At 49.5% G+C, this 15192-nt stretch overlaps 1 protein-coding gene across 3 annotated transcripts in view; it reads right to left on the bottom strand.

Moving 5' to 3' along the window:
* The window catches only part of MMD2 (monocyte to macrophage differentiation associated 2), a 47589-nt gene extending 33128 nt beyond the window's left edge, over nucleotides 1-14461 (bottom strand). For 2 of the 3 annotated variants that reach the window (XM_079121085.1, XM_079121086.1), the window contains exons 1-2: nucleotides 14118-14193; nucleotides 12677-12844 (exon numbers count right to left, since the gene is read on the bottom strand). In XM_079121085.1, the coding sequence (XP_078977211.1) occupies nucleotides 12677-12735 (59 nt within the window). In that variant the 5' untranslated portion in view covers nucleotides 12736-12844; nucleotides 14118-14193. Of the gene's footprint in view, nucleotides 1-12676; nucleotides 12845-14117 lie in introns of all 3 variants that reach the window. The other variant, XM_079121087.1, reaches the window with a different exon arrangement.
* Nucleotides 14462-15192: the final 731 nt, after the last annotated feature.

Raw genomic sequence — 15192 nt, 5'->3', positions numbered from 1 at the left:
ATATCCTGAAAGACAGGGAGGCTGGGGAGGAGCTCTGGAGTCCAGGAAGTCAAAAGATGTAATGTGCGGTCCCCAGCCGGATCCTGGATCTGGATCGAGGAAGCTGCCTAGAAGAAACAACTGGGATAATCATGGGGGTAATCAATAAAATCCAAATATGGAGTCTGCGTTAGGGTATGGACTGCATCTTGGGCCCCCAGGAATGCATGTGTTGCTGGCCTGACTGTAATGGTGTTGGGTGAGGGCTTTGGGAGTGATTAGGTCGGAGGGGGAGGCCCTCATGAGTGGTATTTGTGCCCTTATAAGAAAACACCAGAAGCCGTTTGTGATGGCACATGCCTAAAATCCCAGCAACTCAGGAAGGAGCTGAGACAGGAGGATCAAGAGTTCAAAGGAGGCTGAGACAGGAGGATCAAGAGTTCAAAGCCAGCCTCAGCAACCTAGTGAGGCCCTAAGTAACTTAGCAAGACCCTTGCCTCAGAATTTAAAGTAAAAAGGGCCAGGGATGTGGCTCAGTGGTTAAGTACCCCTGGATGCAATCCCCTATACAGAAAAAGAAGAAAGAAAGGGAGGGGAAGGGGAGAGGGAGGGAGAGAGGATACCAGAAAGCTCTCCCCTCCCCTTCTGCCCTCTGAGAACACAATGAGAAGCTGGCCTCTACAACCCGCAAGAGAATCTGCCCATGGTAGGACCCTGATCTGAGACTTGCAGCCTCCAGAACTTGGAAAAATAATTTTTGTCATGTGGAAGCTGATGGGTCTGTGGCATTTTGCAAGAGCAGCAGAAATAGGCTAAGACAATTTGAGAAAAGTGTTGCGTCAATATAAATATTCCTTTTTTTCTATTTCCTTCCACAGTTAAGAAGTCACCTGCTAATGATACCATTCCAGCTAAGTTTTTAAAACAGTTTTAATTGTAGTAAAATACACCTCATATGTGCCACCATCTTAACCACTTTTAAGCATCCCATCCAGGGGCATTAAGCACATTTACATTGTGCAGGGTCACTACCATCCACTCCAAACCTCTTCCTCTTTCCAAATTCAAACTCTCTCCATTTGACACTAACTCCCCTCCCCGAGTCCCTGGCACCCATGATTCCACTTTCCATCTCTGGATTTGCCTCTTCCAGGGACCTCACATGGGGGATCACAAGCTGTTCATCTTCCTGTGACCAGCTCATTTCACTGAAGAGACTATCTCATGGCTTGTCCCTGCTAAAGCATGACAGATATTTTCCCTTTTTAAGGCTAAGTTTCCTGATTTTGACCTCATTTCTTTTTTTTTTTTTTTTTCCTTTGTCTTTTGGTACCAGGGATTGAAGTCAGGGGTACTTAGCCACTGAGCCACATCCCCAGCCCTATTTTATATTATATTTAGAGACAGGGTCTCATCGAGTTGCTCAGGGCCTCACTAAGTTGCTGAGGCTGGCTTTGAACTCATGATCCTCCTGCCTCAGCCTCCCAAGGCTCTGGGATTACAGGCATGCGCCACCACGCCCAGCTTGACATCCTTTCATAAGAAAGCACCCTGGCGTCCACCTTGGCAGTCCCTGAGGGTGCGCCCCTGCCTTAGTTCCTCTTTCTAAAGCCCAAAACATGCCACCCGCAGCTTTAAAGCCCTCAGTGGCTCCATGGGGCCCACAGAACAACCAACTGATGGGCGTGAACCCCACCCCTGAATCCTCCCAGCACCCTGTCTGTGCCGTGGCCTCCCCAGCCTCCCTGGGCCTCCCAGAACTTCACTCTCGGTGCCCACACTCCTGGCCCCACGCCGTCAGCCGCGCTGAAAACTCACACTCACTCTGAAGGACCCACCCACCGCCTTGGCCTCACTGTGGCTCCTCCTCTGCTATGGCGACCACTGTGCTTTTTGTCCACCTGGCATCTGTCGCTTCTTATTTGTATGACTTCTCCCACTTCGTTTTGGCCTCCTCGCATTCCATGGGGTTCAGGCAGAGCTGCACCCCACTCCACCCCAAGCCATGCCCAACTCCCCCTCTCCAAACTCTAAGGACGGAGAGGTGAGGCAAACCAAGCACAGCCCTTCCCCTGCCCCCAGTGACAGATTGAGGGATGGACTGCAGACCAGGACGAGGAACTGCATCCGGGACTGGGGTGGACCTGCAGAGAAAAAGAACCTCTTTTCCCAAGAGCAGCAGAGCCCAGAGGGGGAGACAGACAGTACTTCTGGGTCCTCTTGGAGTCCCTGGATCCAGCAGTACCTGAACCCAGTAATTTGGTCCTTTTAGTTCTAGACACCAATCCTTTATTTTTGTTTCTTCTCCTCCTCCTTCACTTCTTTCCATCTCCTTCTTTCATTTCTTCTCTTTCTTTTCTCTCCTTTGTTGGAAGACTGTTTGAATTGGATTTCTTTTATTTATAACTGAAAGGTCGAAACCCACTCCCAAGCCTCTCCTCATTAGGGCACAAAAACAAAGATGGTGCCCATATTCCCTGTGCATTTATCCATATCTCAGTTGTGGCCTTTGCCCCCATGGTGTCGTTAGCTTCTGGAGGGGAGGAAGCAGGCTCCGCATCTGATTCTCCCCAAGTCCCTGGCTCTCGACAAGCCTTTTCGATGAACCAGTGAACCAACCAACCAGCTTGGGCAGTGGAGAAGCCTGGGATGACCACCACTCCTCAGGGGACTGAGGGGGTCTGAACAGCCCCAGCCAGCCCCTGGCAGGTTATGGTCTGCCTGCGGGAGGTGAGCAAAGGTACAGGACCCGCAGCACCATCCTCCGCTCAGCAAGGAAAGCTCCAGCTGATGTGCCAGAGACGCTGGGGCTCGGGACAAACCGGAAGGGCAGGCTGTGCCTCGATGTGTCTGAAGGTGCGTTTTTGCACAGCTGAGGCAGAGGAGTTTCCAGACGGATCTCACTTCCTGTTCCCCACTCCTCACCTTCCAGTTCAGCCCTTCAGTCTGGGAGGATCATGTTGGCACTGCCTGTGATTCCCACATTCTTGGGAGGCTGAGGCAGGAGGATCGCTTGAGTCCAGGAGTTTGAGGCCAGCCTGGGCAACACAGCCAGGCAAGCTGCAACCGGCAGGTACTAAAAGGACAGCTCCCTGGCACAGGCACAGCTCCCCTGCATCGGCCCACCATTTAATTGGCACTTACTGAATGCCACTTTACGTCATCCTGCAGACAGTCCTGTGAAGGCATCATGACCTTTGATGGCCCGTCCCCAGGCTTCTGGCCCTCACCTGGCCACCTGCCCACTGGAAGTGCTTTCATGAACTCTTCCAGGTCATCTGCTTCCCCCACACACCATGTGAGGGGCAGCCAGGCAGAGGATTACGCAGGGCAGTCCCTCCCCAGGACAGTGCCCACACGTCTCAGGCTCTCTTACTGACACAGGAGTGAATGGATGCAGACTTAGTGGGTGCACCCCAAGTGTCTGGGCGAGGGCAGTAAAGGTGCTCCTGCTTGTCCTCCCTAAGATCAAACATAATCAGAACATGACCCGGCCTCCCTCCCCTCCCTCTCCTGCCCCACCTCCAGCGACAGACTTGAACTGAAGGGGTAATTATTAACATCAGAGCAACAGAGTCCTCAGGGCGCATCACCGCCCTGGCTGCCCCCTTGCCCTCTCGTGCTCCTGCTATTTGTTTGGTGAGAGCTGCAAACATGACAGAGCCCCGGGGGCTGCAGAGGCCTGACTTTAGCCTAGGAGCTCTGGCAGTTGGCTGAGGGTAGGTCTGGAACAGGGTGGATGAGGAACAGCTGGGTGCCTGAAGGGAAGAGCTGGCAAGATCCGGACCGGAGAGCAGAGGGACCTCAGTTTGTACCAGCGGCTCTGCCTCCCACAGGCTGTCCAATCAACCTTGATCTCAACTTCAGCATCCTCACTTGTAAGATGGGGCTGTTAACACCTCTCTGGCAGGGTCTGGAATGCATTAGAATCAATGCACATAATGCCCAGAGCAGAGTTCAGCATATACTAGACATTCAATAAATGGTAGATGTCATTACTGTGATGTAATTAATAAGAACAAAACTAGTGGCAATCTGGGAAATTGGGAATCAGTATAAACAAACCTCAGCCCACACTTACTGCTCTGACCTCACCATGGTATCGATCTGCTCCTCTGTCCACTGGGAGCACCAGACTGACATAGCTGGCTCTTTCTGAGCTCAATGGGAAGAATGGTTAATAATGCCACAATGGATTAGTGATGTCTGTCCTGGCCACAGTAAAAGATGGTGGCAGGTGTATTGTTTACCAGATAATTCTATTAAAGAGATGTTGGGGGCAAACCTTCCTTAAAGAAGAGGGACTCTGTCCCCAGGCCTGTCCTTTGGATTATTACATTTCAAACTTTCATGAGTGCTGGCCATATAGCCCGTCTCCTAGAGTGCCTGACTCTCATGCTGGAGGCCCAGGTTCGAGTCCCCAGCCCTCTGGGATTGTGCAAATACCAAACAAACGAGCGAACTCAAACTTTCATGAGCACAAGTCACCAAGGGATCTTCTGAAAACAAAAACTCCTGATTTGATAGGTCTAGGGGTGGAGCCCAAGAGTCTGTATTTCTAACGAACAAGTTACTAGAAGGTGCCTGTGATGGTGGGATAGTATAAGAAATATCTATTTGGCTTTCATCCCTGGTTCCTGGAATAACAGCTTCTAAAACCCTTGGGATTTCCAAAGTCAGGGGAAGAGGAGTGTCATTTGTTATTCCTAAAAAGCCCCTTCCAACACCTGAGTCCACGCTCATGAGGTGCCTCCTGGTGCCCCAGGTTAGCTTCAGGTGGTCACAACCGTAAGACTAGAGGCAGGAACTCCCAGCACCTCTGGACCTTGCCACAGCTCAGGAGGAGGAGGAAGAGAGCGGACTGGGACATGAGGGCTGGTGACTTCGTCAACTTAACGGAGGAGGCCGTGTAAAAGCTCTAAACAGGTGCGAGCTTCCAGGGTAGTGAATATGTACACCTGCAGGGAAGGTGGCCCACTCCAACTCAGCGGGGACAGAGGCTCTAGCATTCGGGGACTTGCCCTGAGCTCCCCTCATCTGGCTGTTCATCTGCATCCTTTACAGTAAGCAGGGCAACGTGAGTGACTGTTTCCTCGTCAAGGGAATCCCGGGTTTGTACCACGTGGGACAGAGCATGAGTAGCCTGGGGACCCACTACTTGGGACTGGCGACAGTCTGTAGGACTGAGTCCTTGATTTGTGATAACTCTGGGTAGTTAAGGTCAGAAATGAATTAACTTATAAGACAGTGGTGTCTACGGAGAACTGAACACTTGTGATGTTTGGAGTCAGTGTTCTGAGCAGAGGAACTTCCCTTGAACTCCAATGCTGCTGATCCATGCAGCACATGGCGGATCAGGGTACAGAGGACCCGGCTGTCACTGACACGGATTGATTTATTCAAGAGCCCTGGAGCACCATAGTCACGGGGGATCCTGAGCTCATCACTGGCTCAGCCTGACATGTAATCCTAAATGTCCACTTCCTGACCAACGCCAGGGCAGGCCCTGATCCACAGTTCTTCCTGAGTCCTCTGAACAAAAGATAACTGCATAGATAAGCAGTACGTGGACTATTACGCAGTCTTTAAAAGGCAGGACGTTCTGACACCCACTACAACTTGGAGGAGCCTTGAGGACCTGATACAAAGTGAAATGTCATTCACAAAAGGACACATAGTGTAGGACTCCACTCATACAAGGCTCCCAGAGGAGGCAAAATCCTAGAGACAGAGAGAACGGTGGGAGCCAGGGGCTGGGGACAAGGGAAGTCACTTTGAGAAGGTGAAGAGTTCTGTGGATGGACGATGTGCATGTGCTTAATGCCACTGAACTGTGCACTTAAAAATGGTTTCAATAAGCCGGGCACGGTGGCGCACGCCTATGGTCCCAGCAACTGGGGAGGCTGAGGCAGGAGGATTGCAAGTTCAAAGCCAGCCTCCGCAACTTGGCAAGGCCCTAAGCCACTTAGCGAGACTCTGTCTCAAAATAAAACATAAAAAGGGCTGGGGATGTGGCTCAGTGGTAGAGCACCACCCCTGGGTTCATCCCTGGTACCCAAAAAAAAAAAAAAGTTAAACAATAGTAAATTTTACATTATGCATATTTCACCTTAACAACAACAACAAAGACGATTGCGTCTTGGTTTTCAGGAGGCATCACGACCTTCTATGGAGACTGGAAGATTTGAGCCCAGACAGGCTTAGGTCAGAGGATGGACAGGCTGATGGCTGTCAAACCCCCTCAGGGAGCATGCGCACCACAGGTTCCTGCCCAAGAAAGCGCCAGAGTCCCAGTGATCTCACTCCTCTCCTGGTGGGTCCCGGGTGTCAGCTGAGCTCATGAAGAGCCGGGGACTTTCCAGGGGGAGCACGCGGCAGCTCAGGACACTGTACGATGTTGATAGGTTCATGATGTCCCCAGCACGTGCATAGGGCGGGGCTCAACCTGCAGAAAACACCGGCGACCTGGTGTGTGTGGAACTCCTGTCAACTGGTTTCATTTCATAAGATTCAATTGCACTTCCCAAGAAACCCAAAGGAACATTTTATTTCAACTTTCCTTAAATTCTCTGGACTGTAAATTTTTTTTTTTTTTTTTTCCAGTGCTGGGGATTGAACCTGGGGCTTTGTGCATGTTAGGAAAGTGCTCCACCACCAAGTCACACCCCCAGCCCTCAGACTCTTAAGTTTTATACTTGTGACTCTTAATTGACATGTTGCCTTTTAAATATAATCAAGAACTTTGGATATTTCAGAATAAAAGCCATTGAAATGTCTCCATGTTTTCATCTACACATGTAGGTTTTCTTTAATTATAGTGTACATTTCAATCTTTTAGACCATTGCTCACCAAAAGAACTTTCTTGCAATTATGGAAATGGTTTCATCTAGTTTTTTTCCACTGCTGTGATTAAAAAGACCTGACAAGAACAATTTCAGAGGAGGAAAAGTTTATTTGACACTCATGGTTTCAAAGATCTCAGTCCATAGACAGCTGGCTCCATTGCACTGGGCCCAAGATAAGGCAGAACATCATGGCGGAAGGGCATGGAGGAGGAGAGCAGCTCAGGACATAGGAATCAGGAAGCAGAGAGAGCGCCAATCACCAGGGATAAAATATAAACCGGAAAAGCATGCACCTGTGACCCACCTCCTCCCCCCACATCCTACCTGCCTACAGTTACTGTGCAGTTAATTCATATCAGTGTACTAATACATTGATTAGGTTAAAGCTCTCATAACCCAGTCATCTCACCTCTAAACTTTCCTGCATTGTCTTACACACGAGCATTTGGGGGCTCATATTTAAACCATAACAGAAATGTTCTGCATCTCTGCATGTTCAACACGGTACCAACTAGCCACAGGAGGCCACCAAACACTTGAAATGCAACCAGTGAAAATGAACTGACTTGTTCATTTAATTTAACATAATGAATTTCAATTTCAATAGCCACAGGTGGTACTGTATCTGACAGCACAGATTTAGACAATTACTATTAACAGAACCTAAATTTAAGTGGAAATTGTATATACAAATAATGATTTTGCTGCAATGAAGTCAAGAAAAAAATAATTGCATAAAATATATAACAATTAATAAATGACGTAGGGCATGAAGTTATTGCTTATGCCACTATTGCTGGCCCAGCAGCAAACTCCAAAACATACATCTAAATAACCAAACTCGATAATCTCTGATCTTGGCCAGACTTCAATCATATAATGGCCACCATTTATAGAGTGTTCAGTACTATCTCTGTAGACACATAATTGTCACAAAAGCAGGACAGAATCTCTTCGGCAAAAGCTTGTTAGCTTGGATTTTAACTTTGAATATTCAGGCATATGGAATGTGGGCTTCCACTTGGACATTTGCTCCAGCCCCACAGATGTTTGGGCAGCTGGTCAGTGAATGAAGAGAGGAAGTTGGCTTGCTGATAGTGTATTCTGAGAGCCCAGCTAGGCCCTGCCCAAGCGTGGGCAGGCAGAGGGCTCCAAATCTGAATCTGAAGCCATGTGGTTCAGGCAGGGAGACAAATGTCAGGGATGGCAGTCGGGGAGGAGGCTTCTCTGCAACTGTTGTTATTAGGATTATCATTATCCCCATGGCTGGTGCTGTCATTGGCATTGGTTGGCACTGGCATGATTCACATGGGAGGAAAAAGAGTAAAGAAGAAGCAAATATATCAAGATGTGATCCCACCACTTGGTCTGAGACCTTGTGCAAACCAAACAGGGATTTAAAAAAATACCTGCTCACTGGATTGCTGGGAAGATTAGATGAGATGGTGTTGGAAAGTGCCTGGCACAGTCAGGACCCATCTCCCCCTACCTCAGGAAGCCCTGCACAGGGCTATCAGCAATAACCCAGCAAGACAGGAGTGATGAACTTCACCTCCCCATCACCTGCTCTCTACACACACAGAAACTGGATGGAGCCGGGCATGGTGGTGCACGCCTGTAATCCCAGCAGCTTGGGAGGCTGAAACAGGAGGTTCACGAGTTCTAAGCCAGCCTCAGCAACTTAGTGAGGCCCTAAGCAACTCAGCGAGAGCCTGTCTCAAAATAAAATATAAAAAAAAAGGGTTGGGATGTGGCTCGTGGTAAAGCACCCCTGGATTCAATCAGAGAGAGAGAGAGAGACACACACACACAAAGGAAGAAAGAAACCAACCCAATGGAGTCAGAGGCCCTGCAGAGAAGACTAGATTTCTTGCACAGCCCCAAAGACCTTGAGAAGCTTGGTTTTATACAAACTGTCCCAAAGCATCTCTGGGAAAAGGCAGATTCTAAGACTATAAATAATAATGCTGATATAAACAGCCAGCACTTGTGAGAACCCAATTGTATACCGGGTGCTGTGCCTCGCAGACATTATCTTAATCATCTTTACAACAAAAACTGTTGGTAGAACCCATGGGCTTCCAGAATGCCAGAGTCCGGGCTGGAATGTGAGTTTGAAGGCACATTTAGGCAGTAAGATGGGAACCAAGTCTGCAGATGGCCAAAGGGCCTCTCTGGGCCTTCCCGCCCCTCCTCACAGCCCAGAGACAAGCAAGGCAACACAGCAGGAGCTCCCAGCCCCCACCAAGGGCCCCTCCATGCAAACAGCTGGGACCCTGACCTTTGCCTCTGTGGCCTTGGGAGACACTCCAAGCCCCATGGTGAGAATTCCCCCACAGGGGGCCATTCACATTAGGGCCCATTTGGCCCGGTCATTGTACACTGGGCAGCAAGTGAACCTGGGAACCACAAGTCTTGGCTAATAATGCCTGAAACTAACAATGGATCGAGTATGTCTCCACACAAGTCCTCCTGAACACGGCTCCAGAGTCGTCTCAGGCAGCATCACTTACAGAAGTGGAATCCAGGGAAACAACTCAAATGTTCAAAAGTGGGAAATAATAAAGAGATGGACTAGTAGGCATACATTAAACTGAGATTGCAAATAATTATTAAAGGCAAAGAGAACAGGATTATGGCAGGTCAGACATTTTAAATTAGAGCTGGAAGTCGTGGCCTGCGCCTGTAATTCTAGCAGCTCAGGAGGCTGAGGCAGGAGGATCACAAGTTTGAGGTCAGCCTCAGCAACTCAGAAAATTCTTAAACAAAGTTATTGAGACCCTGTTTCTAAATACAATTTCAAAAAAATAAAAAAGGGTTGTGGGGGCTGGGGTTGTAGCTCAGTGGCAGAGCACTTGCCTGGCAGGTGTGAGGCACTGGGTTTGATCTTCATGCACCACATAAAAATAAATGAATAAAGTAAAGGTATTGTGTCCATCTACATCGAAAAAAAATTTTTTTAAAGGACTGGGGTGGGGCTCAGTGGCTAAGCGCCCCTGGATTCAATCCTCAGTACCAAAAATAAAAATAAAAACCTTTTAAATTAGGATAGAATGCATTTTATAGAGTATCAACTATTTTTTTCAATGGATAGAAAAAAAATGCCAAAACATTCAGAGAAACAATCTAATGATGGTGGAATTAAGGGTGACCATTGCTTTCATGTTGTAGACCTATTTTGAATTATTTAAAATTTTTTCTCCAAGGAGCACATGCTGCTATCATAGTAGGACCGTGAAGTGGTTTAAACAACTGCCCTATTTAAAGTCACTCGGCATGTGCAGTAGAGGGAGCTCACATCTTCAGAGGTCAGCTCACTCGGCCAACGTCACACCGTCAGGACTCATTCAGTGACTTTTCTGGTTCCTACTCAGATGCACGCCTGGTGCTGTTGTAGGCATGGGGTTGGGGAAAGGGAGGGGGACCACAAGTGGACAGATAGCTGGACTCTGCCCCCAGCCTCCCTTGAGGCTGGGCAAGACCTCTTGAATAACTCCCACCCAGGGAATGTGAGCAGTGTGCTACTTTATAGAGCTCAAGAAAATCCAGTTTGGTTTTCCTCCCAAGTCAACAAATAAAACATTGCCAGGACCCAGAAGCACACCCTGTGCCCTCCCTAATGTCAACCTTGTCTTCAGCCATTTTCTATTGCTGTAATGGAACACTAGAGACCAGGTGACTTAGACAGAATAAAGGTTCACTTTGACTCGTGGATCTGGAGTCTGGGAAGTCCAAGAACCAGCATCTGGTCGGCTTCAGTTCAAAGCAGAAAGTGCCAGGCCAAGCAGGTGCATGTAGAAGAGGCAAATCAGGAGGGGCAGGCTCACTCAGGAACAACCTCTTTGCATGACAAATCCAGTCCATCCGTTCCCCCACACACACAACCCCTGCCTCACCCCTGGTGAGAACTTACTCACCAGGGAAAGAAAGGTATTAATGCAAGTGCACTGTAAAGTGTGTTTTTTTGTTTTGTTTTGTTTTGTTTCGTTTCGTTTTTCGTGTTACTGGGGATCGAACCCAGGACCTCACACATGCTAGGCAAGAGGTCGCATCTCCAACCCCACCAAAATGGAAATCAAGTCTCAGCATGAGTTTTGGTGGAGACAAACCACCTCCAAGGCATAGCAGACCCCTTCTCTCCTTCCCGGCAGGGAACCATAGACTAGCCCTTCAGACCCTTTCCTAGGCACTCCTAAAAATATAACGAGTTTGCCTGTTTTCAAGTGGTCTCTGATTGCATTCTTCCATGTTTTGCTCTTGCTTGGCATGTTTCTAGCCACATAGTTGCCTAGAACTGGAGTTTGTTTTTACTGCTGGATTCTCCTCCGGTGCATGAATACACACCATGTCCTTTGTCAGTGATGGACGTTGGGGACGTATCCAGGTCTCTCTATGAACAATGCTACTGAGGTGATTCCTGTCCATTTCCCCGGGTGTGCATGCATGGGGAGAAGTGCGGAAGAGGACCACTGAGCCTTTGGATACGTACATGCCACCTATACGAGACAGTTTCTGATTTCCAAAGTAGTTATAATAGAAATTTCAAATTATATACTTAATATCAAAGTGATATCACAGTTAACATTCCTTTGATTGCAAGAGTAAGCAGATTTCATACACTTACCAATTGTATTCTTTTTTTTTTTTTTTTTTGGCGGTGCTGGGGATCAAACCCAGGGCCTCGTGCTTGCAAGGCAAGCACTCTACCAACTGAGCTAACTCCCCAGCCCCAATTGTATTCTTTCTTCCAAGAAATGCCTGTTCATGTCTTTTTACATCAATCATTTATGATTTGTACTTTATTGGCCTTCAGAAACCTTAACTTATCCTGAAATCCAAAAGTTATTCTTTCCTATATTCTAAAAGCTTTCAAAAAAAATTTTTTTTAATTTCACTTTTAAGTCTTTACTCCATTTAGCAATGCCCTTTCCGTGTGGTGTGAGGTAGGGCTCCAACTTCATCGTTCCCATCTGGATAACCAGTGGTCTCCACACCATTTATTCAATTCACCATCCCTGCCTAGGTGGATCAGCAATGCCACCTTTGTCAAAGAACAAATGAGTTTACATGCATGGACTGCATAGGGAATAGACTTCTCTATTCTGCTCCCTTGGTCAATTTGTCTAGCTCTGCACCATGACTACACTGTCTTCATTCCAATAGCTTTATGGTAAGCATGATTCTTGAAATAGAAAAACCATTCTCTCCATGGAGGATATTACTGTGCTATTCAATATGGTGGACACTAGCCATGGGTGGTTGTTGAGCACTTGGAATATGTTAGTCCAAATTCAGATGAGCCATACGTATAAAATACACACCAGATATTAAAGACCTGTGATGAAAAAATGCAAAATTTCTCATGAATAATATGTTGAAATCATAATGCTCTGTATATGATGAGTTAGCTAAAATACAGTCTCAAAATTAGTTTCAACTGTCTCTTCTGAAAACAATAAGATATAATACTAGGCCAGCAGTAAGCCAAATGGCTACCAGAAAATTTAAAATTACATCTGTGGCTTGTATATCCCTAATGGGCAGCACTGGGTTCAACCGTTAAACCCATCCAACTGAGGAGCCTTCAGTAAAGCTGTAGAGAGGGCTACACAAGGAGGAGAGGACAGAACAGTTCTCATCAATGCAATCCATTTCCTCAGGGACCCACTGTAGAAGTTACATCAGCCCAAGAATAAAAGGACCCCCTGATCCAGCCCCTGCCCAAGCTGGCATGCCCTATTCCAGTTACAGAGACACTAGCACTGGGAGCCCAAATCTAGAGATTATTTGGACCAGCTCTCCTGTCTTTACAGATGAACCAGCTAAGGTCCAGAAAGGTTGATATGCCTACCTGAGATCACACAGCAGGTGAGAGCCCACTGCATGGGATTCAGAGCTCCTTCCCTGCATATCTGCATCTTTGACCTTGACCCTGGGCTTCTTCCTTCTCAACCAACTTTTGCCTCAAGACCAGCACTCAGAACTCTTGAGAAAAAGCCTTTGGAAATCCACGTGCCCACTCAAGAGAAGATAGACACCAGTCAGCCTCTCCCACTCTCTGGTCAAGAGAAAATCCCTGGAAATCACTGTCAAGTCCTTCTCAGGCACATCACTGCCTGGGAGGGGCTCCCACTCCAGGAGGAGATGGAGACTGAAGTGGAGGGGGAAGGGCTTGGTCCTGTCCCTCAGCCTGCCCTATCCTTAACAGGCCCTGTGTCTGTGAGCTCAAGTTATGCTATTTGACTGAAACTTGGAGAGACTTCATGCGCACCAGGAGCGCTGGGCAGCCACCTGGAGGTAAGAGCCACAGTGACGATATGAATGTGGAAAATGATGCCAATCCATCTCAAACCTACCACTGCCTGGGGCTCACACCTGCCCCTCTGCCCATGAAGACCCAGACCCAAGCCCAGGGAGGGTGAAAGGTGACCAGGCAGGGCAGGCAGGGTGCCCCCAGCCCCAGAGGCCCAAGGGCTGCTCCACCAGATCAGCCAGTGTCCCTGAAAGACCGCTGGAGCCTGCTGGGGACTTCAGGAGAGTTTTTTCCATGCCAGCTTTCAGGCAAGCACGACCCCAACAAAATCATTGATAAATTTAATAATTTTTACCCTTTTGCCTTAACTGAGAGTCAGGACAGCAGGAGCTTGACTACCACTCAGCAGTCTGTGGCAGTATCTGTCATTGCCATTTTACAAAAGAAACCAAGGCTCAGAGGGGACCCCAAGAACCACACCGTGAAAAGACCAAGACGTACAACCAGCTCCTCCTGGGTCCTGAGCCTCAGTTTCTCCCATTGGGAAAGATCACTTAGCCATTCCTCCACCTTGCTGTGCGGGTGGCCAGAGGTGACGCGCACAAGCACCCTTTATCATCAGCAACAGCGCGGGGTAGAGATGGAGCAATTCCTCGGGCCCCAGGCGCCGCGCAGCGCTGAGTGCTTTCCAAGGATCATCTCACTTAATCCTCACGGGGCCCCTGGCGATGGGGACTCTCATGATCCCCGTTTTGCAAATGTGGAAACTGGGGTTCAGAGAGATGAAGCCACTCGCCAAAGGGTCCCCAGTTAAGAGAGAAGGAGCCGGGAATCCGAGCTGTTGCCGGGTCCAGAGCTCAAAAGCGGGATGCAAAAACCATTCATTTGCGAAGTCGATGCTGTACGGTTTCTGGGGGTGGGGGGGTTGTTTGTTTTTTGGATTTTTTTCCTCCTGGCCGGGCCAGGGGTTCATCCATCAACTCCGATTCTGCGGGCGGCGGGCGACAGGAGCGGCCGCCCCCGCCCGCGCCCCGCTCACCTGGCATATTTGGTCTTTTGGAAATCCAGCAGCCTGGGAGCGAACATCGCGGCCGTTCCATCAGCGCCCAGCCGGGGCTCCGACCGCGGGAACTTGGCGAGCCGCGGGGGAGGCTCAGGGCGCGGGTGCAGCAGGTGGGAGCGCGCGGGCCTGGGGCGCACGGGGCCGAGCAGACGCGGTCGGTGCCCGGAGCCCGAGCCGGAGCAGGAGGCGCCGGGAGCCGCCGCCGCCGCCGCCAAATCCCGAGCAGATGGTGGCGGGGGCGGGGCGGGGCGGGGGGGCTCCAGGCGCGCGCCGCCAATCGCTTGGCCCGGGCGGTCCCCTCGCTCCCTCCCTCGCCGGGAGCTGGGGGTGGCGTGGGTCCCGGACCCTAATCCAGCCCCTTTTCCCGAGTCCCCTCCGCCGGTAGTTTATCAAGAGAAGAGAAGACCGCCTGGACTAGACGAAGCCGCCCTATCCCAGCTGGCGGGGGCTGGGCTGGAAGCAAGAGGGGACACTGCCCGCGCGTCCGCCATTCGTCCCCCGGGTGGCAGCCCGGTCTACTAGTGGCTCGCGATCCTCTCGCCGGCGCCTTCCCTTTTGCATCTCTGAGAGGCGCGACAGCCCCACAGGATCCGCCCAGGAATGGCCACGATCTCCAGGAGCCTTCTTCACCCGGGACAGTGTGACTCTGGGGACCTTCGTTACTCTGAGGCAGGGACATTGGTCTTTGGTTTCAGGATGCCAGCATGCCCAGGATCTGCCCCACTCGCAGATCTTCAACAAATCCAAATTTCTCCTTTAAGGGCCCTTGTGGGGGCTGTGGGCTATGGGAGAACAGTCATCTGATGGTAGGTTTGACACCCTTGAAGGCTGCTGGAGGCAAGATGGCCTTCCATGTGGAAGAAATGTCAGTACCACCTGGGGGACCAAGGACTAGTTCCCAAATTGAAGGAAAGGCCTCTCCTTCCCCCACACACACACTTAGCTTCCTCCCCTCCTTCCCAAGCTCCAGCTCCCTGTTCTTTTTATATCAACGCTTTGTTTGAGATTCTACACCTGGGAGGATAATCCCACCTGCATCCTCTTCCCTTAA

This window comes from Sciurus vulgaris, assembly GCF_902686455.1.
Source record: "Sciurus vulgaris genome assembly, chromosome: 18".
Classification (NCBI taxonomy): Eukaryota; Metazoa; Chordata; class Mammalia; order Rodentia; family Sciuridae; genus Sciurus; species Sciurus vulgaris.
The sequence above is the reverse complement of the archived record's forward strand: the minus strand, read 5'-3'. Positions and strand labels throughout refer to the sequence as shown.